This window comes from Mycothermus thermophilus (assembly GCF_041956435.1).
Source record: "Mycothermus thermophilus strain CBS 625.91 unplaced genomic scaffold VTJ04scaffold_6, whole genome shotgun sequence".
Taxonomy (NCBI): Eukaryota; Fungi; Ascomycota; class Sordariomycetes; order Sordariales; family Chaetomiaceae; genus Mycothermus; species Mycothermus thermophilus.
In genome coordinates, this window is record NW_027191432.1 from 678,773 (window position 1) to 702,429 (window position 23,657).

The window sequence follows — 23,657 nt, forward strand, 5'->3', positions numbered from 1 at the left end:
CCCGAACCATATCGAGCTTGTGAGACATGAGGCTTTTTACTTGGCGGGGTGGTAAGTCTGCCAGACTGTATTCCGGCAAAGAAAACGCAAAAAAGGCACAACCCTCCGTCAGCATCGGTCCCAATATCTGAGTAAACAGAGCAACGAGAAATCCTGCTGGGGGGAAGAAACACAGAGGTGGAGTAGGAGGAGGAGGAGGAGGATAAATGAACGCACCGGCAATGCCGAACGGCAGCGTGAACCCGACGGTGCAGAAGGTCCAGTACTTGAAGGCGAAGCCCTTCTTGCGCGGGTTGAAGGGGAGGTTGGACAGCGGGCCCTCCGGGTAGTGGTACGGGCTGGAGAGGCGGGCGGTGGTGGTGGTGAAAGCGCGGCGGGCGGCCGGCGCGGCGGCGCGGACGACAGCGCGGGAGGCCACCATTGTGTCTGTTTGGTGTTGTTGATGTCGAGTTTGTCGTGCCTGGAGGACGAGGAGGAGAGGGTGTGGTTAGCTTCGGGTGGTTTCGGTGTATATAGTCTTGGTACAGATAGTGTAGGAGTTCGGGATGGGTTGGTTTGAGCGATGGGGGGTGGTCGAATCGGGCAGATCGGGGATCGGGACAGGATCGTGGGCTTCAATCGCTCGTGGAATTGAAATTGTTGACGTCGACGAGCAGCCCAGGCGAGCAATTGCAAGGCCAGGAGAGAAGACACTCACCTGGAAGAGTGGGGAGTTGGAAGTCGGCGGCGCTGGTCGCGGTCGCGAACTGCTGTTGGTCGGAGAAAGGTGGAGGGTTGAGGTGAATTGAAGCTTGAACGTTGCTTTCCGAGCAAGTGACGCTGTGCGGGACCCGGAGCTTGCGAACTTGGAAGCTCGGATTGGAGGAGCTTGGCCGAAGTGGTGTGACTTTTTCGTCTGCGAGGGGTCTTGCCAAGCGACTTTGTAAGGGTTAGGGTTCACATGCACAACAGCCACCAGCAGCATCAACCTGGAACTGAGATGATGTTGGTGACTCGACACTGAGGCAGGACCTGAACCATGCTTATATCTCTGTGAATCTTACATGGAACGCATCTACCAAATATTCAGTTGTCATCGTCAGAGCTGAGCACTACATGCTCTCCCAAACGCCCCATCATTGCCCCGTCTAGTAGGTAGTACGGAGTACCAGAGTGATCCCAACCAGAGCATGTGCGCCAACGCCTTGTAACCCCTCTTTACCATCTAGTAGTTCCCCCTCCATCTTTCTACCTCAGCGTCACCAGCTCCTCGGCGCTTGTCGGGTGGATAGCCACACAGTTATCGAAATCCGCCTTGGTCGCGCCCATCTTGATCGCCACGCCAAAGCCCTGCAAGATCTCGCCGCTGCCGAGGCCCATGATGTGCAGGCCGACCACCCGCTCCTCGGGCCCGACGCACACCAGCTTGTAGGCCGTCGGTGCCTTGTCGGCCGGGTCCATCATGGCGTAGTACATGGCGATGAAATTGGTCTTGTACACCTTGACGTTCTCCTTGCCGTACTTCTCCACCGCCTGCGGCTCCGTCAACCCGATGGCGCCCACCTCCGGGTGCGCAAACACCACGGACGGGATGTTCTCGTAGTCGAGCTTCGCCGTGCGGAACTGCTCCGGGCCGTACAACCTCGCCGCCAGCCGCCGGCCCGCCGCGATGGCCACGGGCGTCAGCTCCACCCGTCCCGTCACATCACCCAGCGCGTAGATGTTCTCAACGCTCGTGTTCTGGTAACCATCCACTTTGATATATCCCTTCTCGTCCGTCTCGACGCCCGCGGCTTCGAGACCAAGCCCGTCTGTGGCCGGCTTGCGCCCGATAGCCCAGATCAGGTGGTCCACCTCAGGGAGCGTTTCCTCCGCGCTTCCCTCGCCGCCCTCGCGGTACCGCAACGTCAGCTTGCCCGTCGCCGGGTCCTTGTCGACGCGGGTCAGCGCGCTGCGCTTGTGCACGCGCACGCCCAAGCGCTCGTACTCCTTGGTGACGCCCTCCTGGATCATGGGGTCGAAGTGGCGCAGGAAGGTGTCGTAGCGGATGAAGAGGTGCGTCTCGACGCCGAGGGCGTTGAACATGCCGGCAAACTCGACGGAGATGTAGCCCGCACCGACGAGAGCGACGCGGCGGGGAAGGGTGTCGATGTCGAAGAAGCCGTCGCTGTTGGTGCCGAACTCGGCGCCGGGGATGGCCGGCGGCGGGGTCGGGTAGCCGCCAACGGCGATGAGGATCTTGTTTGCGCACACCACCGTCTTGCTGCCGTCGTCCAGCGTCACCTCGACCTCGTTGCGCGACAGCAACCGCGCCCAGCCGTGGACGTACTCGACCTTGTCGTTGCCCAGGTTGCGCTCGTAGATGCCATTGAGACGGGCGACGTAGGCGTCGCGCTTCTTCTTGAAGGTGGTCCAGTCAAAGGGCGCCGTCTCCTGCACGTTGAAGCCGTAGGCCTTGGCCTGGTGGATCGTCTCGGCGATGGCCGCCGCGTTGTACGTGACCTTTTTCGGGACGCAGCTGGCATGGTGTTAGCAACAGTTGCGCATGACAGGGCGTTCGCAATTCGAAGTTCCAAGCTCACCCAACATTGACACATGTCCCGCCTAGCCTCTTGCCCTCAATGATCATGGCTCTGGCCCCATAGCGACTGCTGGCGGCGCGGGCAGCAGCGAGGCCACCACTGCCGCCGCCAATGACAAGAAAATCGGTTTCCTTGGAGATGGGCGCCATGGCGAAGGTTGTCTGGGAGAACTGTCGAGAAAGCAAGCCGAGGCGGTTGCGAGACGATGCGGAGGAAGGAAGAGAACGCCTGGTCAACAGAGAGAGTGGTAACATGGAGAGCGAATGAAGCTGCCCCGAACAAACCACGGGGTCGCGGGGGTGAGGGAGGGGCTCGGTCTTGTACTGCACAATGACACAATTACAGGCAAAGAAAACGATGGAGGGGTTGACAAATCCAGAACCCAAGACTCGGAGACTATTCGAACAATGCAACTGGTCAGTGGAACCGTAGTCAGCTCATTGCAGCTGCAGCGGGTCCCGAATTGCGCAAGAGACACAGATTCCAAATGAAGTCTCCGTGGAACGCCGAATTGCGAGAACCCGAAGGGCTGAGGTGGTTATGTAAGAGGAACATGTAGGTAATCAAATCAGCAACTTGCAGAAAACATCTGTGGGATTCTAGATTCGCTGTTGAGATACTAGCATCACCCCAACCCGAGACACTTGCTCATCCGCTTTGTCAGATCCAAAGAGAGGACACGACCAAACGCCAAAAACGCCTCGCAACCCCAGGCCTATTGTTGCAACGGCGAGCTGTACACCGGCAGATTCTTATCCCCATCCACTAGCCTCCCGCTCCCATCATATGGAGTCTGCCACGTCAGGTGTGCCGGTGTCCCGGTCAAGGCGGCCACAATGGCTGGTAAGATGGGCATTCCACCGGCACCAGTCAACCGTGTATTCGGCGGCGGAATAGGGATCCGCTTCGACGGATCCTCAGACAACGCGCCGGGGTACGAAGCCGAGTTGTTGACGCTCTTCACGTTCTCGGGGTCCTTGTTGCCCGTGTATCCCACCTTCTCGGCGACCCACTTGAACACATTCGCGCCGACATCGTAGCGGCCCAGGTTGTGCAGGCCCCAGTTGGCTTGCAGAGTCGCCAGGATGCTGTAGTGGGTGTAGAATGTGTCGTCGGTGGTGCCGCGCAAGGAGGGAGGGATGGCGCTGCCGAGGAGCAGCGTCGCGATATGGTTCGGCTCCTCATACGTCTCGGACTCGTCAAACGTGAGCGCGATGAGGGTGGGTTCGTCAAACGCATGGTCCGCGATCAGCGGCTCGAGGAACTTGTGCGACCACTCGCTCGCATGTTCGAGGGATGTGTTGTGTCCGTCATTATTCATGTCGGGAGACATGAAGACGTACTGAGGCACCCGGCGCGCGGCGAAGTCGCGTTGGAAGGCGGCGAACGAGTCAATCTGTAACAGACGTTCGCCCTCGTTGGTGATACTGTCAAACGAGACGAATGGGCTGCCATCGGGACCCGATCAGTGCATGTTCGGTGGAAAGCGTCTGTTGTGGGAGAGGCAAACATACTTGTGCTTCCTCACATAATCCCATCCCTCGTCCTTGGAGCTGACGCTCCAGTTGCCCATGTAGCCAGGACTGGGAATACCCTCAAAGTAGCCAGCCCATGAGATGTTCTTGGCCTCAAGCAGATCGACAATGGTGGCGACGTTGTCCGGTATGCGCACTGGGTCGTCATGGTCAAGGCCAAAGTAATCGCCGGCAATGGCGGCCAGGTAATTGGGCTGGCTCGGATGCGTATGGGCATAGTACCTCGTGAGGAAGATGCCATGGCGCTTCAGATCACCAATGTGCTTGTCTTTGGTGACGTTGGCATAATCCTGGGAGACGGACCACGGTTAGCAGTGCACGATCGGCCTCAATTGAATGGTCCGAAAGAGATGTATGTACAGTACGTACCTGATTTTCAAGCCAGATGGTGATGAAGCGGTCAAAGGCCTTGCCCTTGGTGATGCCCTGTGGCGGCAAGGCAACGGATGCCGGGGCTCCGACTCCCAGGCTTGCCCATGCCAGAAGGCTAGCGACTGCAGACCACAACATGGTGTCCTATGGTCATTGCGGCCTCGCGCCGACGTCGAGGTTGGGAAGTAAATAAGGGCCAACTTCGAGCTGTCGAGGCGAGGACACGTTCAGAACGGCATTGTGTTGTTTGTCTCGGATCAAAGGCCCTACAAACCAAAAGCCGGGTTGAATAACGGTCGCAAGGTGGCACACAAAGGCCAGACAGACGCCAAGGTCTGACAGGAACACGGAATGTCATGCACCTCTTGGCCTGCCCCACTGATTCACCCGGATTGTTGGATTCTAACACAGCAACTGACCTCTTGGATGTGGATCATGTATTTTCCTATTCTTTGACAACCTAAGACCTGAAGTTCTTCCATGGAGTTTTGTTTCCTAGAAACAGTGAAGCAGGAACTGGCAGACATCCTTACGGAGGACAGGGTTTTCCATCAGGGCACCTTTGATCAGCACAAAGGCCAAGATTAGTCTTTGGGTCTTGGGATTTTGGTTATGTAAGATGAACTTAGTTGAGATGAGACGAAATATCGGCTTGGAACTTCAGATGTATTAGTGCTTCGCAAAAGGACCAACAATTCAAGCACTCAGCAACAAGTCCAAGTCCATCAAGGGGTGATTCCGTCTGTCCTTGGACTTCTCTCTCTGTTCACTTGGTAAAATGGACTGAAGGCCAAACACGAAGAGAGAAAGAAGGATCAACATGCATGGTTGCTGTGACGTCTGTCAATTGAGGAAGGTGTCGGCCTGTCGATCCCCTGTTGCGCTGCAGTCAAATCTCACCGCCCGGCAAAATCTCCGAGATGTCAGCTGCGCCCCGAAACCCTGAGCCTGACTCCCAAATGTTGGAGTCATTCGTTTCTGAGGACAACTGGAAGTGTGCGGCCTTCATCCTCTTTGATCAGGGCTGAGGCGAAGTCATCAGTGATTCATTTGACCCCTTCTCGGCGGTACCGGAGATACATGAGCGCGCAAGGCTGAACCCTCGCGGCGCCAACACCCAACCCTCGGCGATCCCTCGGACCTCCGAGCTCAGCGTCTTCGCTGACAAAACCATCACCAGGTCAACACTCAATGCAGTCAGCACAAGGGTACCTTGGTTATTCCTGAAATTTATGGCACTGAAGGTACCTGTGACTCTTCGTCATGTTGGAATTACAGTCCTGTCCAGTGCTAACTTGGTTGTTAACTTAGCCAGACGGGTTTGGAGACTCAAACCTCGGAGAGTCTTTCGTCTTAAATCATTCAATGGCGCCGTTGTGGCTGCGGGGTGCATCTACTTGCCTATCAGATTGATTGATAATATCTCTCGGCGCCCCTCCTTTGTCGCCTCCCCGAGACTGGACGCCCTATCCGTACCCTACTTATTGCTTGCCGGTCCGCCGATAGCTCCGGCCGAACGTCATGTCGGAGCCGAGCGAGCGTAGCCGCAGCCGTAGCGACAGCCCCGGCGCCCCCGAGTCGCACCATGATGGCGAGGGCCGTCCTCCTCCGCGCAAGCGTCAGCGTGTGAGGCTTTCGTGCCTCGAGTGTCGCCGTCGGAAGCTGTCTTGTGACCGGGAGTTCCCCTGCTCGCGCTGTTTGCAGTCGGGCACCCCCGAACGTTGCGAGTATGAGACCCGCCCGGGCCTGGCTCCGCCGAACAAACTGGGCCTGCCTCCCACCGCCCTGGCTGGCCTCGAAGCGCACCTCTCGCTGCCCAGCACCGGCGGGGAGTCGCCCTTCTTCCGCCGCGATGCTCGCGAGTCTGACCGTATCCGCCGCCTCGAGCTCGAGGTAGCACAGCTCAAGAACCTCCTGCTCAAGCAGCAGCAGGCCTCACTTGATGGCAGCACGGTTCGTGAGCGCTCACCTCCCCCGCCACCGGACCGCGACAAACCAGACACCGAGTCCGGCCGGGAGTTGGTGCCTCCCCCTTTCCTCCAGACCCAGGACACTTGTGCCGAGCGCGAGGAGCTGCGCTTCTTCCGCGGCAAAGAGTTCAAGACTCGCTACTTTGGTCCTCATAGTGCTTTCTTGGCCTTTCAGGAGGTATGATGTTTCCTTTGAACTCCCTTGTCTCTCCAACCAGCTGACTTTGGTTATCCAGCTTACTGGGCTTTGCCCTTTTATGAAAGAGACGTCGGAAGAATGGCTCCGACCCCTTCACATCCACCGTACCAAAGACCGTCTCAAAGGCGCCGAGGAGCGGGAGCGCAAGTTCCGTGAGTCCGATCCCGACCTCGAGGCGCTTCTCCCTTCCAAGGAAGAAACAGATCACCTCGTCAATGTCTATCTGGACCAGTTCGAGCAAGTCCACCGCATCCTGCATATCCCCAGTTTCCGCCGTGACTATGCCAAGTTTTGGCTTCCAGGCGAGACACGGAGTGCTGCCTTCACGGCACTTGTGCTTGCCATCATGGGTGTTTCGAGCTGCCTCGCCGCCCAGCTGCCTCACAAGTTTGACAAGATCGTGTCACAGTCGCGGTCCCATGCTGCCGCCATCCGCTGGGTCGAGGCGGTTGACGCCTGGCAAGAGCGCCAGAGCCAAAAGCACCGCCGCCTGATCCACTACCAGATCGCCTGTCTTGTCTACTTGGCAAAACGCGTCAACATCATGAAGAAGAAACGTTTCTGGAAGAACGCGGGTGCCATGACCCAGGACGCCATCTCGGTAGGCCTGCACCGCGAACCGAGCATCATGTCAGACAAGATCTCCGTGTTCAACCAGGAGATGCGCAGGCGCCTCTGGGCTACCATCCAGGCCTACGACTTGCAAGCCTCCTTCGACCATGGCTTGCCTTCTATCCTTTGCTCTTTGCATTACGACGCGGACCCCCCGCGTAACATCGATGATGAAGACTTCGACGAGGATACGAAAGAGCTCCCTCCCTCACGTCCAGCGAATGAGTATACGCTTTCATCGTACCAGCACATCAGCCGTCGCAGTCTTCCTCTTCGACTAGAGCTGAGTCGCTTGCTCACCGGTCCGCCCGAGGAGCTCGACTACGACCGAGTCATTCGGTACACCAACGAGATCAGTCAAGAGATTGACTCGTTACCATCTTGGGACGTGAGCGGCAATTTCAACGGGGAAGGGTCAGACACTGTGTCCAAGAAACCCCTCCTGGCATATACGCTTCTCCACATACAACTTCGGCAGTATATCATCCCTCTCCACCAGCCCTTCCTGCGCCTCCGTAAGGCCAATTCCAAGTACCAGTACTCGGAAATTATCTACTACAACGCGGCGCGCGATATGGTCCTCCTGCATGACCGGCTCGCTCAGCAGGGGATCCGCACGCTCAACTTCTTGCGCGAGGACAGCCTGACGTTGGCTATCAACCTCGCCAGCGTCACCATGCTCCAGCCACGTGGGAGCACCAACATGATCATGATCAACTCTCAGCACACCCTGCAGCTGCTTGAGAAGTGCCTGGCCATGAAGGAGGACCGCATCCTGCGCTGCGGTAACAACGAACCCTGGGGGTATAGCATCCTCTGCGCCGCGTTTGGATTGCTGGAGGCGCATTTAGGGATCAAGACCCCCGACGCCGCCAAGGCGGCAAGCGCGGAACGGTTCGTCACGCTACATTGGAAGCTGTTGGCGGGTCAGGATCCGCCGGCGGGGAGTCAGCAGCTGGCGGCCGTCTCGGCGGCGTTGGCCGCGGGCGCGGCAAATGGGTGTTGCGGTGGCGGAGAACAGGGACGCGCGGCAGGGCCTCTTCCTCCTCCTCCTCCTTCTAGCTCTGGTGGTGGTGGTGCCGGTGGCGGACACACTGCGGGTCAGGGCCCGCCGCCGTCGTCGTTCGAGGCGTTTGTTCGGAGCAAGGTGAGTTTATCACGCGGCCTGAGTGATATTTTGAAGTTCTGTGTGTGGTTATTGACATGCTTGTGTCCGTGCAACAGTCGGCCACGCCGTTCCCGCCATCGTCGCAGCAAGGTCCCGGGCAGCAGGTTGAAGTTCCCGGCACGCCGTGGTGGTTGCCCAACTCTGGTGATCAGTCGGCAATTCCTCAGGTGAGATTTTCTTTGAGAAGCTCTGTTTCGTGTGAGGCGATTTATTGCTAACGGGTTGATGACTTAGTTGCCGTTGAGCGGGGATTTCAGTCTCGAAGCGCTCGGGTATAACCTCAACGAGCTCTGGGGGAGCGGGAACTTTGACTGGGATGCCATGATGACATAATGGGCAGGCATGGAGGTCTCGAGTGTGAGAAGGAGGTGGCTATTAATGTGTACATGATTATTACATCCACACTCAGTCTTATTATATCTTGGTCCGCTGAGTCGAGGCGGAATTTTGTGTTGAGATATCCAAAACGTTGCTCGGGGGGTTTGGAACACGGCGAGGGAAGACAAAATACAAGAGCATGGGATCTGGACCTTTGACGCATTTTGATGAAGTTCTCGCCCGAACGCCTCCCGACCTCCCAAACCCTGGCCAGAGACTAGTCTTTCATCACGACTAAATAGCTATTGCCAATGGCAACCCTGTTTAGGAAACCAGAGGAAACTTCGGCATCCTGTTTGTGATAATTTAAACCAAAAATTCAATACCTCCCCCGTCCTCGTCCACCTCCCCGACCCCTTCCTCCCCGTCCGCGACCACCACCCCTCCCGAACCCTCCCCTCCCCCCACGATGGCCTCCAAACTCGACGGGCAGCGGCCCCAGCTCGCGCCGAACCTTCCTCTCCTCCTCGCTCGCATGCCACAGGTTCTCGATGCCGAGCATCTCGCAAAATCGCGCCGTCTGCGGATTCGTCCACTCGACGGGTTGCTCGTCGGTGCGCTCCGGATCGATTCCTGGCCGGTGGGGCGGCGCAGTGACGGTAAAATCGCGCGATATTTCGAGTTTGTTCTTGGCCACCACGTTCTCCTCGACCCAGGCGCGCTCGGCGTCGATGCGCGGCGCGTAGCGCGCCTCGCCTTCGTCGGGCGGGGTGACGGCCGTGCGGTCGCCGATGCGTAGGAGAGGGTGGAAGACCCGGACGATGGCGAGCCATTCGGGGTCGTATTGCAGGCGGTAGGGCCGCTGGGGTGGAGGAGGAGCGGGTTCGCTGCCGCCCTGCTCCGAGGAGGGGGGAGGGGGTGGGATTTCGAGGAGTTGGAGGAACTTGCGGCCCGGGAGGCACTTGTCGAGGGCGAGGAAGCGGGTTATGGTGTTTGTGATTCCCGGCGGGACGGGTTGGCCGGGCGTCGGGCGGCGGCCGGTCGGTGCTGCTCCAGGCCTCGCCACCTGAGCGGGTTTGGCGAAGGCGGCGGGGAGCTGGGCACGCAGGTCTTCTGTGGTGGCTTCACCCCCACCACCAGGTGGAGCACATCCTGCCGCTGCTGCCTCGGCAGCTGCTGGACTTATGTCGTTGTTGCGGCTGTCATCCTCATCCAGGTCCAGGTCGATCTCGTCTGGGTTGGCAGCTGGTCCCGGTTGCGCTTCGGCCGCGGGAGCCTCATCCTGCGCGGCTTTGGCAGTAGCTGGCTCGTTCCCGCCGTCGTCTTCATCAAGATCCAAGTCGATTTCGTCTGGATTGGCAGCTTGTGCTGGCTGTGCCTCGGTTCCAGGAGCTTCTGCCTGAGCGGCTTTGGCCGTGGCAGGACCAGCTCCCGGGGGCTCAAACTCCTTGATGGCAGCAAACTTGCAGTGGAGATGGGCCGAGAACCAGAAACGAGGCCGTAAGCGATCGAGAACGTATTCGGCGGCGGGATTCCCGAGGGTTCCATCTCGAGACTCGGCCTGGAAGTCGGGCTTCATCTTGAACAGCTTCTTGTAATTGCCATGCTTCTCAATGCCGCGGGGCCAGTCATGGCTGATGCCGATGTCGACCTGGGTGCGCAACTGCAGGAGCTTCCGCACGTCAATCTCTCGCACATGGTAGAAGCTCTTGATGTCGTCGGCGTTGAAGGGCAGGCGCTCGTGATGCTGCTTCCGGTAGTCGAAGCCCTTCCAGATGCCGCTCAGACCGGCGATGCGCCACGGCCCCAGGCGTAGCACGTTGGCGGCACCCATGTAATAGATGTTGGGTGCGACCCAGCCGCCGTAGTAGAGTTCCCAGAGATGGGACGACGCCTCATGGTTGCCGGCGACAAAGATGGTCAGATAGGGAGCCGTGCGTGCGCCGCTGTAGTACTCATGGAAGTCGCCCAGTTGGCGGTACTTGGCGGGCACCGACATGACATTGAGATCAGCGGCATTACGGACAGCCTGGAAGTCGCCGCCGATGATGACCAAATCGACGCCGTCCCATTTCCGCTCGGCGCAAGCCTTCTGGATGGAGGCGTAGATGGCATGGAGAGTACCATGTCCCTGACAGAGTAGTTAGCAGATCTGATTCCGTATTGGTAGAGGTGGAAAAGACAAAGAAGGGTCAATTGTTGCTCACACAGCCTTCCACGGCAATTCGAAGGCCGTTGTTGTCTGTGGTTTCCAAAGTGCCGGGCCAATCCATGTTGGCCTTGGATGATGAATGCTTGCTTCGACGGTGGTTGTTGACGGTGTAAGCGGTGATTGAGGCTGGGTGTCTGAGGGTTGCTGGACGGAAAACAGAACAAATGAGCGGGTGGTTGTGAGATGCGGCCCACTCCCACTTTGAGATGCAGCGACTTGGAGATGCGAGTGCCGGCCTGGTTTTGTTCAATGCCAGGAGGTTTGGCCAACAATGACTCAATCCTTTGTACATGCCAGCCGCCTGCCATGATAACCGTCCAAGTCCGGATTTGCTATTATTTCTTCTCAGCCCTGCCGCTTTTGGTGCATGACTTCATCTGCGTTGTTCCCGCGCCACGTGCAAGTCTTGTGTTGCCTGCCGTTTGCGGCGCAGTGGGACCTGTTGCTCTGGAGAGCAATTTCATCCTAAATCTTCCGCTACAACACGGTACAACTCGGAACAGCATCGCGATCGATACTCGATGAGGAGGCGATATAGTATGCAAGATGTCGGCCAAGAGGCAAATACGACATGCAGAGAGAAAATAAATATGAGTCAGGTAGTGGCTGGTTGTTGAGACAAACCAAGTCTCGATGAATTCATGCTGGCATCTTAGTGTGTCCGTCAGTGTGAGTTACCGAGTCAACACGGGTTTGTTGACTTTGTCGACAACCCCTTATTATATCCTCAGTGCTTGCCTAGAAATCAGTCCACTTCACAGCATACCCCGTTTATATGACGGCTTGAGACCCGTCATCCATCTGGAAAATCGCCATGTTCGAAACCTTCACGTTTCGCGGGCTCCGCTGGCGCCCTCCGAGCTCCCCTCCTCTCTACCCTCTCCCCAACGGCGTCGAGCGCCTCTATGTCGATACCCCTGGCGGCAAGCTCGAGTTACTCTACGCCAAACCCCATGGCACTCCACGCACCAAAGCTCCCCATCCTCTTTTTTTCGTCCACGGCGGCATGGGCGGCGCCTGGGTCTGGCTCGAGTACATGACCTTCTTCGCCAGCCGCGGCATCCCCTGCTATGCCATCTCCATGCGTAGCCACGGCGGCAGTTACTATCCCTCCTACTTCCGCATGGTGTACATGACTACTCAGCGCATGCTCGGCGATGACGTTGTTGCCGGGCTGCGCTATGTCCAGGCCCGCGAGGGAGACCGAGAGGTTGTTCTGGTCGGCCACTCGAGCGGAGGAGGCCTGTCGCAGCTCATTCTGTCCGACAAGAAAGTCTGCGTCAGGGGCCTGGCGCTGGTAGCTCCCATTCCAGGGTTTGGATCGTAAGAGCTCTCCCTCTACTGGAGTACTGCTTGGTTGTCTCCACATCGTTGACGGCATCTCTAACGTTGTTTGTCAGGTTCCGCGTCTATACTAGCTGGATAAACATAGACCCGTGGTTCCTCCCCAGGATGTTCTTCCAGTTCGGCCATTCCAACTCGCCTCTCTCCCATCCTACCCTCACATGGCGCGCATTCTTTAGTCGGGAGCAGAGTCCTTCCTTCGTGGAGGCCTTCCACAACCGGCTCACCCCGTACGAAAGCTTCCTTTGGATTCTCGGCATGTCCAGACCGTTTGTGAAGTTTCGTAATGTGATTTCCCAGATTTCAGATGGAGAGGACGCGCGACTCGCCGCAGTTCGGGCCAAAATTTTGGTCCTAGCCGGGGAGCAAGACATGCTCATGAGACTGCCCATCATGGAAGACCTCGCCAGTAGCTATCGTGTTGCGTGGGCTGACGGGAAGAAACCCCTGAAGGATGTCGGCGCCGAGATTGTCCCAGTTGATGGAGAAGGCGGCCGAGACACTGAGGGACTAGGCGTCCGCTTCTGCATGGTCCCGAAAGCCGGTCATCATCTGCAGAACGACATCACTTGGGAGGTGGGTGCCAAGAAGTTGCTGGAGTTTTATGAACAGCTGTGACATGGGAAGACGGCTTGAGTAAGGTTGAGGCTCCTCAGTCAGGTATGTTCATTTGAGGCGTTGTTTGGGGGTTGTCGTTGGACGATGGCCTGAAAACTATACATTTTCCTCATTTAGCTGCGTCATGTATACTATTCGGAACATCTCTCCTCTTTGATCTTATAGCACTACTCCAGTCCGTGTCGTCGGCAGCGCCGACGGGGAGGAGCGGCTTCATTCTAACTTTCACAAGACAGAGCGGACATCAGGCCGGAAGCGTGTGAGGACCTCTCTCAACCAAGTGGTTCCTGAGAGCAAATCCCTCTTCACTAACATCTGGTCACTCTGGTCCCCGTGAAGCATCATCTCGCTGTGCTACCCGGAAGTGGTCGGCAACAGACTAACAGACATCACTTCCGATCCCTCGAGGTCTTCTATGTCGAGCCGAGAATGGTTCGGCACAACAAAATATTCCGTCGATAGGGTTTTCACTCGTTGAACATACCGCGTACTGTGTGGTGCTCCCACAACAATTTTGAACCCTGAGGTCGCACTCCAACTTCCACCCCCTTCCAGCTCCGGCTAACGGTTCCCCTCGGCACTCTTACGCGGGATTGCATCAGATTGATGAACAACTGCTTCTGACAAACAGTGTCCTTCAGCACGCAGGTGTCTCGACGTTGCCCCTCGACAGTCATCACACCCCCATGCGTTTCATCCAGAAATTTCATCCGGCGATGTCGACCTGTCGGTCCCCGCTCAACTACGACAGTGACGGTCAACGCAAAAAAACGTAGTATCGTCTCCGGTCGGCTATTACGTCGTTCGCCCCCACGGCGTGATGAGGGGTACGCTTTGAAGTAGGTACTAATAGTCTTCTGCATTCATCAGGAAGCTGGCAAAGTATTAGTGTATTAGTATTGTCGCATTCAGAAATCTCGAAGGCGTGCGTCAAACGATCTCCCGAATCTACTCACCCCCTTGGGCGCCCTTGGGGATCATATTATCACATGCTGGGCTATAGTAGTAGTGAAGGATTGTGGATCACCCGGGAGCCTTACCCGGAGCTGGAACAGGGTTAGAACCCTGGGAAGAGGACAATGGCCGATTAAGAGGGGAGATATAGGTCACCATTCTTTCCATAACGACCCAGTCCCCTGGGAATTACCAACAATGTGGTTGATCAAGGTAAGGTTAGAGAATGAAGGAGTTCAGCTCGTGACAGCGAAGTCAACTCCTGGATTCACAGAGACCTGGGTAAGAGGTTCATCAGAGAGAAGGCGTCTGTTGACCAGCGATGTCACCATGCCAAAGAAACCAATCCTACACGGAGTACCTACCTATTCAATTCACTTGAGGGTATCTTGCATCATGGCAGTTGTCGGTCTTGCCTCCTCGCCTCCTGCAGGCTAAAGCATCAACGGCACTGTGATATTGTTGCTTCATAACATGAGGGGCGCATCTTCTCTCGGTCACATGAAGCGACAATGCATTCATTTCTTGCATCGGCGGCTATCAGCAACCGAGGATGCCCTCGCAGTTGTGAGGTCGTATTGACCCCTCGCGGATGTCACACGCCTTTCCGACTTAGCCATGAAACTCTTAACATGGCTATTATAGGTACGTACTCGAGTAACTCGTCAGTGTTGCTAGCTCCGACGTGATTGTAACCCTGTTGTGGATCATTCAACTTGACATCGGTTGTCTGGAGTTGAACCCTGAGGCTCAGGGATTGTGTGTATCGACGTCAACAACTGCAACGAAAACCATATCACGGCGATTTAGGGTATATGTATATTGCATATTGTTTAGGGTTAATTGCTCCTTCACAAGAACAGTTTTAAGCGATCGCTGACCTTGACCCTCATTCTCACAGTTCGTGTTTCTCCTGGACGGTAAAGTGTCAACTTTCACTACATCCAATTGCCCAACTTCCGCCCCAGGCAGATCCCTCCTTGGCCCGTTCCATTCATCTACGGCGTCGTATCCATCTCCTCAGAGACTCTAGGAGCGACAAGAGAAACCAGAACCGAGGATAAAATCTCGGTGATATTGTCCCAACGCAGATAATTATACCGGCCGGCTGCAACCACCGGGCCGAGCCCCATGAGTGAAACGGCAGAAAGGCCGCAGATGGGTCTGTCCGACCGTCGGAAACCGGCTGCGGCAGTACACTACGGGACACATATCCTTGAGATATCTCTTATGTCCCTAGCGATTGCAACTTGACGGCTATATACAGATGAGGTGCAGTTGGAAGGTGAGCTTATTCCATCATCGAGCGGTTGCTGTGGGGGGCTGGTGAAGGATCCGGATTTTAGGTTGCGAAAGGGATTGTGGCGGGTTATGAATGTGAGTGTACGTAACTTGAGAAATGGCGGGGGAGTTGTGGAGAGGTCTTGAAGGGGTATTGATGTGTTTATGTCTCAAACTCCATGGATAATGTCATGGACTTCTGTCATGATATCTCCCTCACTGAGAACGTTGACTGAGCACTTCACAGAAATTATACTCGTCCATCAATGCTGAGCCGTCACATTTCAAGACGATCTATCCAGTCTCCGCTTTTAGGAAGGTTGTCCTTCCAACTCCAGGACATGGCAACACTCTTAACAAGCCTCAATATCCCCCTGATTGCCTCTCCGATTGAAGCCTCGACACCAACACATACAACGCCCGTCATAGGAGCTCAGCGAGATGGAGCATAACGCCGAACGTGCCTTTCTCAGCGCTACTGTCCACAAGACAACTTCAATTGGTTACGAAGTCTCGCCGGAAACCCGGCACGGCCATCCGGAGACATCACACTGCCATCACACACGACAGACTCAAGATCGGGCATCTGCAAATTAGCTGCGAGCTGAAGTTCCCCACTAGAGACTTCACTATTCCCAAGCGGGTTGAAAGGCACGTCGTCGCCTGAGCTTTCGGGTACGATACACGCACCCCCAACGCTTGCGCGACTTAGGCTTCTCATAAGGCCACCGCCTGCGCCTTTTCTCCTGCTGCTGCTGCATAGCTTCGGAGGGGTGCTTCATTTCTAGAAGCTCTTTGGACAGACTATCGAACAACCTGAGACATGCAAGCGCAGCGCTAACTCGGCATGAACATGGTGTCGTCTGTGAGTTCGAGATGGAGGTGGCTGGGTACTTGCTGCGAGTGTCCTTGTTCCCCCTCCTCATTCTCCACAACGCCACCGAATGCTACTGCGCAGCCTAACGCATGTGCATGTCTGAGTAAACTTGCTGACTTCGAGAAGCGGAGAGAACAAGTCGTTAGAACAGATGGGAGGCTGCGAGTATGTATGTACGTACAGCCAAGTTCCTACATTACGGTCCAGTTAGCTGCTACGTTGGCCGTTGATGGCAACCCTTTCTCCCTGAGGCTTCACTGACTGATGTAATGGTTGGCCTAACATCCAGCACTTCTTTACATCACGCCGGCTGCGGTGGAGGGCCCGAGAACATTCGGGGAAAGTACCCGTTCAGTCCACCTTGAGACACTTAGTGTCCACCACCACGTACAATTACTACCGGCATCAGCTTTGGGTGACACTCATCAGGCACAGGAGATACCGGAAAGCCACCCCGGTTTTTCCCTCGCCCACACAGATGAAGGCGCTAAGCCGACTGACTCGGCGCAGAGAGCAGGTTCCTACAAGGAGCCAGTCACAGCCAACGGTCAAGTATCCGAAGAGCTACTAGTCAAGCCTGGCGCAGATGTTGGCTACAGTAGCCTGCATCCCACCGAGAAGCAGCAGCAGCAGGGGAGCTTCATGCATTGCAGGACGCTGATCAAAGCGAAGCATGCAAAGAACGTCACAGGTCCGAACAAGTGAACGCGAGTGGAAAATGCCGTCTTCTCGTCAGCGCCACCTACACCCCCTCGTTTCCTTGACATGCGAAAGGAAACAAAACTGTCGTTCTAGATTAGTCAACTACACCAACTAGGTAGTGGGAGTCGTTCATCGCTAACCTTGCCTGGCGAGATGCATCAACAGCAGCTAAGCCCACACAACATTCACTTGTCTTGTCTTGTCAGCCAGGCTAAGCCCTCACAGAACTAGCGCGACGCCATCGTGGTTTTCGCTGGGAGTTGAGCCGAGCTCCTCGCCTTTTCGAAGACGATGGCTGTTTCTGGTGGCACCTCCCACCAGATCGGGCGTCGCGATTCCCTTTGGAGAAACCCCGTGATCATCTGAAACGCACTATGTGACGGAATGGGAGAAGAGGCGATGGCGTGTGCATATGTATGTTGAAGATAGAGGTTAGTCGGGCACGTCCACCATGTGTCCTCCAACTGCGAGCAGTTCCAGGGGAGTTTGGCTTAAGGGCAGCTCCCAGGATGAATGAGAAGAAGAGCCAGCAAAGTTTCCCCTCCTCAGGTGCCACGTATTGTCAACCTTGTTTATGAGCATGTCATCTATAAGCATACCATACATCATAGGCATCAAAACGCTGACTCCCGACATTTTCTCTATGGGAGGACCGAGGGTATAAGCGTATTTGATAGGTGCATAACCTCCTTGCTTAGTAATACATACAAATGCTTAGATCGAGAGTACCATTTTGATACAGATACGTATCGGGATGGCTCACTATGGAGTTGAGGGAGGAATGGTTCACTGAGGAAGGGAATAACTACCAAATGGTAGGCTGTTACACTGAATTGAAGAGGATAAGGATGCAGAAGGAAAGAGAGGAAGGATCCTCTGCAGCTCCAGACCTTGCGGGTGCCCCGCTCTTATCAACAACCTTATCTAAGGTTTGGTGGGTCAGATCCACCTACCCATGCATACCCTAACCCTGTTCTTCTTCCCTTCAAACTGCCATTTCGCATCACATTTTGAGTACTCCGTAGAGCTCCAAGGATCACCCATGGCTATCAGCTGACCACCAAGCCTTGCCAGCTGTCTGGCCATATGTCACGTGACTAATGTTGTCGCAAACAGGAGTCTGATTGCTTAATTTGGAAGATGTAGATCCTCTCGCATTAAGCAAAACTCAAGGTCCTGAAACCGAGGCCATGCGCTTATCGCAGGTTGACAGTACTGTAGCCAGCGCCTCGAAGCGACAGGACCATACGGAGGATGGCTGAGAGGTACCGGGATGGAGTGAATGTCAGGTGCAACTCCACGGTCAAACACATCCCATGCCCAAGAGAACGGCACATTGTTTCACAGCAGCCCCTATTTACTGTGTACAGCAGGACCGATTAGGAGCAACGCAGATAACCCGAAGGATACGAAGTCAACTACATTACCGTCCATCCGCTCTTCGCTGGTGGACAGACGCATGACAGGGATGAGAGCTGGGTGGTTCGAGATTTGGGGAGTGATTCTCCCTGTGTGCAGAAGTCTTCGGTGAGCCAAACATCCCTACCTTACCTCACTGTGTGTTGGGCTAAGCATTCTTACTGTAGCATCGCTTTCAACCCGCAGCAGCACCCTGCATTGTCGCCCGCCTGTTGGCGCTAACTCATGCGGCTCGCAATCACACCTGGCACCCCCGGTCTTTGAATCGTCTTCAACCACTTAAGGCCTGCGAGCTGTTCTTCATTTCGTGCGTCCCCGTACGCCTTCTTCATAGCCCTCAAGCATTTCGCGAAGATGGCGAGAACAGCGGCCAAGAAAAGGCAATCTTCGGCAAAAACGCCGAAGACCCGGAAGGCCACCACGTCACGCAAGCGCGCAAAGCCGATCAAGCGCACCGCCACGCGCAAGGCGACCAGATCGACCAAGCCAGAAGCAACTCAGCAACCCACAGTCACAAGACGCAGATCGCGACCTCTACGAAAGTTCGCGTATTTCCTTCAGCTCCCTGTTGAGATCCGGACTATGATATATGACCTAGTCCTTTTCTTGCCAGCTGGTATTTTGATCACCAAGCCCGAGATGTATGTCTCCAACTTCCATCGGTACGCGGTACCTAAGTGCCGTCACCGTCTAACAATCTAGTAGTTGTATCAGTGAACATCATCCTCGCGATTACATAAGGCAGATGAACTCAAGTTTGCTTTACGTGAACAAGCAAGTTGCTGCCGAGGCGGCACCCAGGTTCTATTCGATAAATAGCTTCATCTTTCGCCATGACCGTCCGTTTCCATTGAGCGGGATACGCTATGACGCACGTGACTATTGGAGAGAGGCGATTGACTTGTACGTTATACTGGATATCCGAGATGGAGATGTGGTTTCTAGCCTTAGCGTACAATGTTGTGCTAATTATTATACTAGCTTCGAGAAGTTAGGCTCCAACACAGCCTATGTCCGACGGATTGGTAAATGCGCCTTTCAAGCTCAGTTTTGCTCCATCTTGACAGACAACAATTTGCTGACCAAAATACGTCATCCCTCTTGTAACATAGAGTACGATTTTGGCCCGGCAGCTTCCAACCCCGTCGAGCTCAGTCGTAAGATTCCTCCAGCCGATATGCAGCTTGCGATCACCGGTCTCAAGTTTCTTCTTCCTCTCGTCCCCGGTCTCCAATGCTTGGTGCTTCGGTATGTCGCACTACGGAATGAGCTGCTGCCCCAGAGCGTGTGCGACCACTTAAAGGAGCTTGTCCGGGAAGTTCTTGAAGACGCAGGATTCAAGAACCCCGGAGATGTGCAGCTCATAGGCACTCGGTTGCACTACACCCCCACCGAGAGCAGAAAAGCGCTCATGGCTCATGCTGTCGAATATCCTCACTGACGAATGAGCTGGAATTATGTTTGGCGACGAATGTCGTGGGATGATACTACAGGTTCTGCCGTTCCGTCATTGTATTAGTCTCCGCAGATAGGACTCTAATTACGACCAAGTTGTAGCTGAAGGTTTTGTCTCGAGGGTAGTTGAATACATCCAACACATTCTCATTGTTGTAGCGATATGATGTCGGACACTAGCAAACGGAATTCCTCATACGGCACAGCGACCGGACTGGTGCGTTCAAGCATTTGAGGAATGAAGACGTTACCCCGTTGAAGCTAACATTCATCCGGTGACACCTCAATATGGGAAAGGAAATCGGTGATTATGCCTTCTTTGTTCAAAGGATCGATAATTATGTTGCATCAATACCAGCCGTTCCTTTGTTCCTACCCGGCGAAGTGTAAAGAGATTGCGACGTTGACCTTGCTCTCAGCGGGCGCCATCAACCGACGTGGAGTGGTCTTGAGAAACTCCAGCCGCTATTCCCAAAGCCTCGCGAACTCTCTCTTGAATTCAATTACCAGAAACAGCTCAATTCATCACGCAAGAAGTGAGACGGCTGTTCCAAGAAGCTCCGCAAGCTCAATGGATGAGACATTCCACGGTGTCCTCTTCAAGCCTTATTGAAGATGTTCGGTTAGTGGAGATGCCGCGGCTTTTTTGGGGCCCCAAGCGGTCTCTAGGATTTCATGGTTGTTCGATGGACGAGTTCTGAATGTTCTCGTGTAAGGCACCTTAGTCCTCAAGGCGGCTCACAAAGCATGGCAACAGCATTGCCCCATTTGTACAGCGTCAGAGGCTTGAGATGCGGAATATATTACCCTGTACCCTACGTGGGACTTGGTGGATGCTTGGCCGTCTGGCAGGGTTGCTTATCGACGCGTGAGAGACAGAGATGTATTATTTCGTTAAGAAGCAGGTTTGTTGGCCAGATTATTACTTTTATATATATATATATATATATATATATATATATATATATATTACTTTCATAAATTTTTTGGTTTAGTATAAGCTATATACTGTAAATAATAACTAAGTAAAAGAAAATTTCAGCTTGAAAGTCAACAACTTAAAGTTAATTAATTAATAATAAACTATTTATTACTTGTTTAATTTTTCTATTAAAAACTTATATTTACATATTTATAAAACAATAACATCAAATAACTTTCCAACTAAACACTTTTATTAAATTTTTCTATGAAATATGAAATATGAAATATGAAAAACTCATACCATACATTCATATATTTATATTTATATATATAGTGGTTTTTCAAAACCTCCAGCAACGTTAAACCTACAACAACGTTCAACTTAAAATGCTGCTGGCTGTAATGAAATTATCCGCGCTAGCGAAGCTAGCGAAGCTAGCGAAGCTAGCGAAGCTAGCGAAGCTAGCGAAGCTAGCGAAGCTAGCGAAGCTACGCACCACCAGAAGAAGTAGAAAATTTTCTATTTAATTTATCACGTAAATTATTTAAATTATTTTTATCATTTGAAGACACTAATGTAGTAAAACTTTGAATTTTATTTTTACCAAAACCTCCGCCGCTTAAAGCTGGCATAACCATAAAGAAAATAGTTAACACCCATGCTGGGGCATGGCATGAGCTGTAATGATACTATTATATAATTGATTATCAGCTATATATTGAACACCTGGACCACTTAACTCCATTCTTATTAATACAGAAAAAGCTGTACCTAATAATCCAGAAAATAAAGCAAATATTAAGTACAAGGTACCAATATCTTTAGTGTTAGTAGATAAAAATCACCGTTCAACCCAACTTGATATAACAGGTTGTGCATATCTAACATAATGAGAATTTATACGACTTTTTCCTATATTTTCTGGACTTCCTTCTACACTATGGGAAATCTTTGAATTAATTTGTCCTTTTCGACAAAAAAACTGTTAATATTTACAATAATCATTAAATGTACTAAAATATAATATTAATGTGCAATTACTTTAAGTATTTTACATTAATAAATAAGGTGGGGGCTACCTTAATGTGCAATTACTTTAAGTATTTTACATTAATAAATATTGGCTGCTTGCGGAGCTAAAGCTAGGCTACCGATTTAACCCTATGTAAATAGTGGAGATAAAAGAGATTGGCTCGTAAACTGTTATGCCAGCAGGAATTTTGCATTTACCCGCTGCTTAATTTCATTAGAAGCAAGCGTCCCTAAAAAAAAATTTTTTACTCGTGAGTAACTCATAACGAATAAAGATTTGATGTCCTTATGTACTAATAACCTAGTGTATTTTAATAACCTAGTCAAATTGTACTAACGACTATCAATTTAAAAATTTGATTCCTTAATTGATACAATACTATGTTATTAAAATATTCCCGACGTTAAAGAGATATACTCAAACAATACTTCTAGATACCGTAATAGAGGTATGCTTACGTCGTTAGCCTGAAACATATCAGGCCTCCCTCCCACTAGGTGAGTTAACTATCGTTAACACTATAACTAGAATAATTAGAATAATTATTTTAGTTTCTAAATATATAATACATAAAATGTCAATTTTTGTTGCTAATGAAATTAAGCGCTGCTGGTGGTAGCTTGCTATGGCTGCTGGCTTAATTTCATTAAGCAGCACTACGAAGTATCCCTCATATTAAAACCCAAAGCAAAAATGAAAACCCACAGAGCACAGAGAGATGAATATACATCTCATAGGGTCGGTTTAATATCAAAGAAAATCGATAGGTATATCTCCGCTAAAAACCGCTAGCTGGCAAAAGAAAGATTCAATATTCTATATTATATTTTAAATCTAAGACCTTTTTCTTATTTCTGATACTTTTTCTAACAATGTTTCAGCACCAGAGGCTTTAGGGCTATCTATGGGATACAAATTTCGAGAAAAATTAGGATCTAGTTTTTTTAGTTGATTTATAGCCTCATTAGCCATACCTTTTTGCTGATTACTTAATTCAGCTACAAGATCTAAATATGTTTTCATTAAAGCTTTAGCTTCATTTGGGTAAAATTCTTCTGTACCATTTTTAATATTATCCAATATTTTTCTAAATTTTATAGCTTGCGTATCATATAAATTTATAGCTTCATCTGCCCCTTCTAGAGCTTTTTGAAGTTCAGCCAATTTACTTATAGTTGTTGTATTTTTTGGTATTTCAATATGCATTTCAGGTAAATTACGATTTTTTAATAAAGATGATGGTTGATTAAAAACTAACTTCTTTCCATAAACTGGTGTTTCTTCCGGTATTTTAGGCAGGCAATTTTTTTTTAAATCACTTTGCGCAGGAAAGTGAGATTTATCAGCATGTAGAAGACGTTGATGAATATCATGTAATGGATTTACATTTTTCATTTTATATTCATTTTTTTTATTAATACCACTAGTATCTAGTTCAGACTCTGGCCTAGCCCCGGGATTATTTGAATCTACTTTAGATTCAGTATTATTTAAATCTGTTGATAAATCCCAGTTTATTTTATTTGGATTTATTTTCAAAATTAAATTACTTTCACTTATTCCCTTGTTATTATTATAAAAACAATTATTTAAACTACTTAATATATCCCCTTCGAATGCCCCTAGTGAGAAGAAGAACATTATATTAGAAATCGCGTTAATTGTAATGATTACAATATAAATATAAAACATATAAACCTTATATTTTGCAAGCATTTTTTGACATGTAAATAATATAAAGTTTATAAAAACAGTTATCTTCTTCACTCCCGTTACATTATGATAATTTCTACGACTTTTTCCCATATTTTCTGGATTTCCTTCTACACTATCGGAAATACTTGAATTCATTTAAACTTATAGCGTATCCCTTTTATCGTGAAGTAGACTTGAACCAGCCTGCCGATTTGCCTGAAGGAAACAAGGTACTCCATAATTATGTATATACACCTATATCTATATCTATACATGTATATATATACATAGAAAAAAACAATAATAAGGTTAGAAAATTCTATAAGCAAGATTATGTAGGAATCGAACCTATTACTTAAGATTTGCAATCAAAGTGTAAACCATTTACTTCATAATCTATATATATA

General features: G+C 51.8%; 8 protein-coding genes across 8 annotated transcripts; 4 read left to right on the plus strand and 4 right to left on the minus strand.

Annotated features, from left to right (window-relative positions):
- Positions 1 to 36: 36 nt before the first annotated feature.
- Positions 37 to 421, minus strand: VTJ04DRAFT_8646 (uncharacterized protein; the record flags this gene model as incomplete). Its single annotated transcript, XM_069367105.1, has 2 exons — positions 37 to 65; positions 217 to 421. 2 exons carry the CDS (start codon positions 419 to 421, stop codon positions 37 to 39), a joined length of 234 nt encoding a protein of 77 aa, XP_069215467.1.
- An 806-nt stretch (positions 422 to 1,227) lies between these two features.
- Positions 1,228 to 2,815, minus strand: VTJ04DRAFT_8647 (uncharacterized protein; the record flags this gene model as incomplete). Its single annotated transcript, XM_069367106.1, has 2 exons — positions 1,228 to 2,497; positions 2,562 to 2,815. 2 exons carry the CDS (start codon positions 2,813 to 2,815, stop codon positions 1,228 to 1,230), a joined length of 1,524 nt encoding a protein of 507 aa, XP_069215468.1.
- A 461-nt stretch (positions 2,816 to 3,276) lies between these two features.
- On the minus strand, positions 3,277 to 4,606 carry VTJ04DRAFT_8648 (uncharacterized protein; the record flags this gene model as incomplete). The annotated part of the gene is made up of 3 exons (XM_069367107.1): positions 3,277 to 4,009; positions 4,076 to 4,386; positions 4,466 to 4,606. 3 exons carry the CDS (start codon positions 4,604 to 4,606, stop codon positions 3,277 to 3,279), a joined length of 1,185 nt encoding a protein of 394 aa, XP_069215469.1.
- A 1,383-nt stretch (positions 4,607 to 5,989) lies between these two features.
- On the plus strand, positions 5,990 to 8,750 carry VTJ04DRAFT_8649 (uncharacterized protein; the record flags this gene model as incomplete). Its single annotated transcript, XM_069367108.1, has 4 exons — positions 5,990 to 6,616; positions 6,675 to 8,396; positions 8,474 to 8,584; positions 8,652 to 8,750. The coding sequence occupies 4 exons, from the start codon at positions 5,990 to 5,992 to the stop codon at positions 8,748 to 8,750; spliced, it is 2,559 nt and encodes an 852-aa protein (XP_069215470.1).
- A 364-nt stretch (positions 8,751 to 9,114) lies between these two features.
- On the minus strand, positions 9,115 to 11,008 carry VTJ04DRAFT_8650 (uncharacterized protein; the record flags this gene model as incomplete). Its single annotated transcript, XM_069367110.1, has 2 exons — positions 9,115 to 10,866; positions 10,943 to 11,008. 2 exons carry the CDS (start codon positions 11,006 to 11,008, stop codon positions 9,115 to 9,117), a joined length of 1,818 nt encoding a protein of 605 aa, XP_069215471.1.
- A 753-nt stretch (positions 11,009 to 11,761) lies between these two features.
- On the plus strand, positions 11,762 to 12,909 carry VTJ04DRAFT_8651 (uncharacterized protein; the record flags this gene model as incomplete). The annotated part of the gene is made up of 2 exons (XM_069367111.1): positions 11,762 to 12,270; positions 12,348 to 12,909. The coding sequence occupies 2 exons, from the start codon at positions 11,762 to 11,764 to the stop codon at positions 12,907 to 12,909; spliced, it is 1,071 nt and encodes a 356-aa protein (XP_069215472.1).
- A 3,279-nt stretch (positions 12,910 to 16,188) lies between these two features.
- Positions 16,189 to 16,726, plus strand: VTJ04DRAFT_8652 (uncharacterized protein; the record flags this gene model as incomplete). The annotated part of the gene is made up of 2 exons (XM_069367112.1): positions 16,189 to 16,194; positions 16,451 to 16,726. 2 exons carry the CDS (start codon positions 16,189 to 16,191, stop codon positions 16,724 to 16,726), a joined length of 282 nt encoding a protein of 93 aa, XP_069215473.1.
- Positions 16,727 to 18,496: 1,770 nt separating this feature from the next.
- VTJ04DRAFT_8653 (uncharacterized protein) lies at positions 18,497 to 19,583 on the plus strand (the record flags this gene model as incomplete). Its single annotated transcript, XM_069367113.1, has 4 exons — positions 18,497 to 18,783; positions 18,848 to 19,045; positions 19,124 to 19,167; positions 19,255 to 19,583. The coding sequence occupies 4 exons, from the start codon at positions 18,497 to 18,499 to the stop codon at positions 19,581 to 19,583; spliced, it is 858 nt and encodes a 285-aa protein (XP_069215474.1).
- Between the last annotated feature and the right edge of the window lie 4,074 nt (positions 19,584 to 23,657).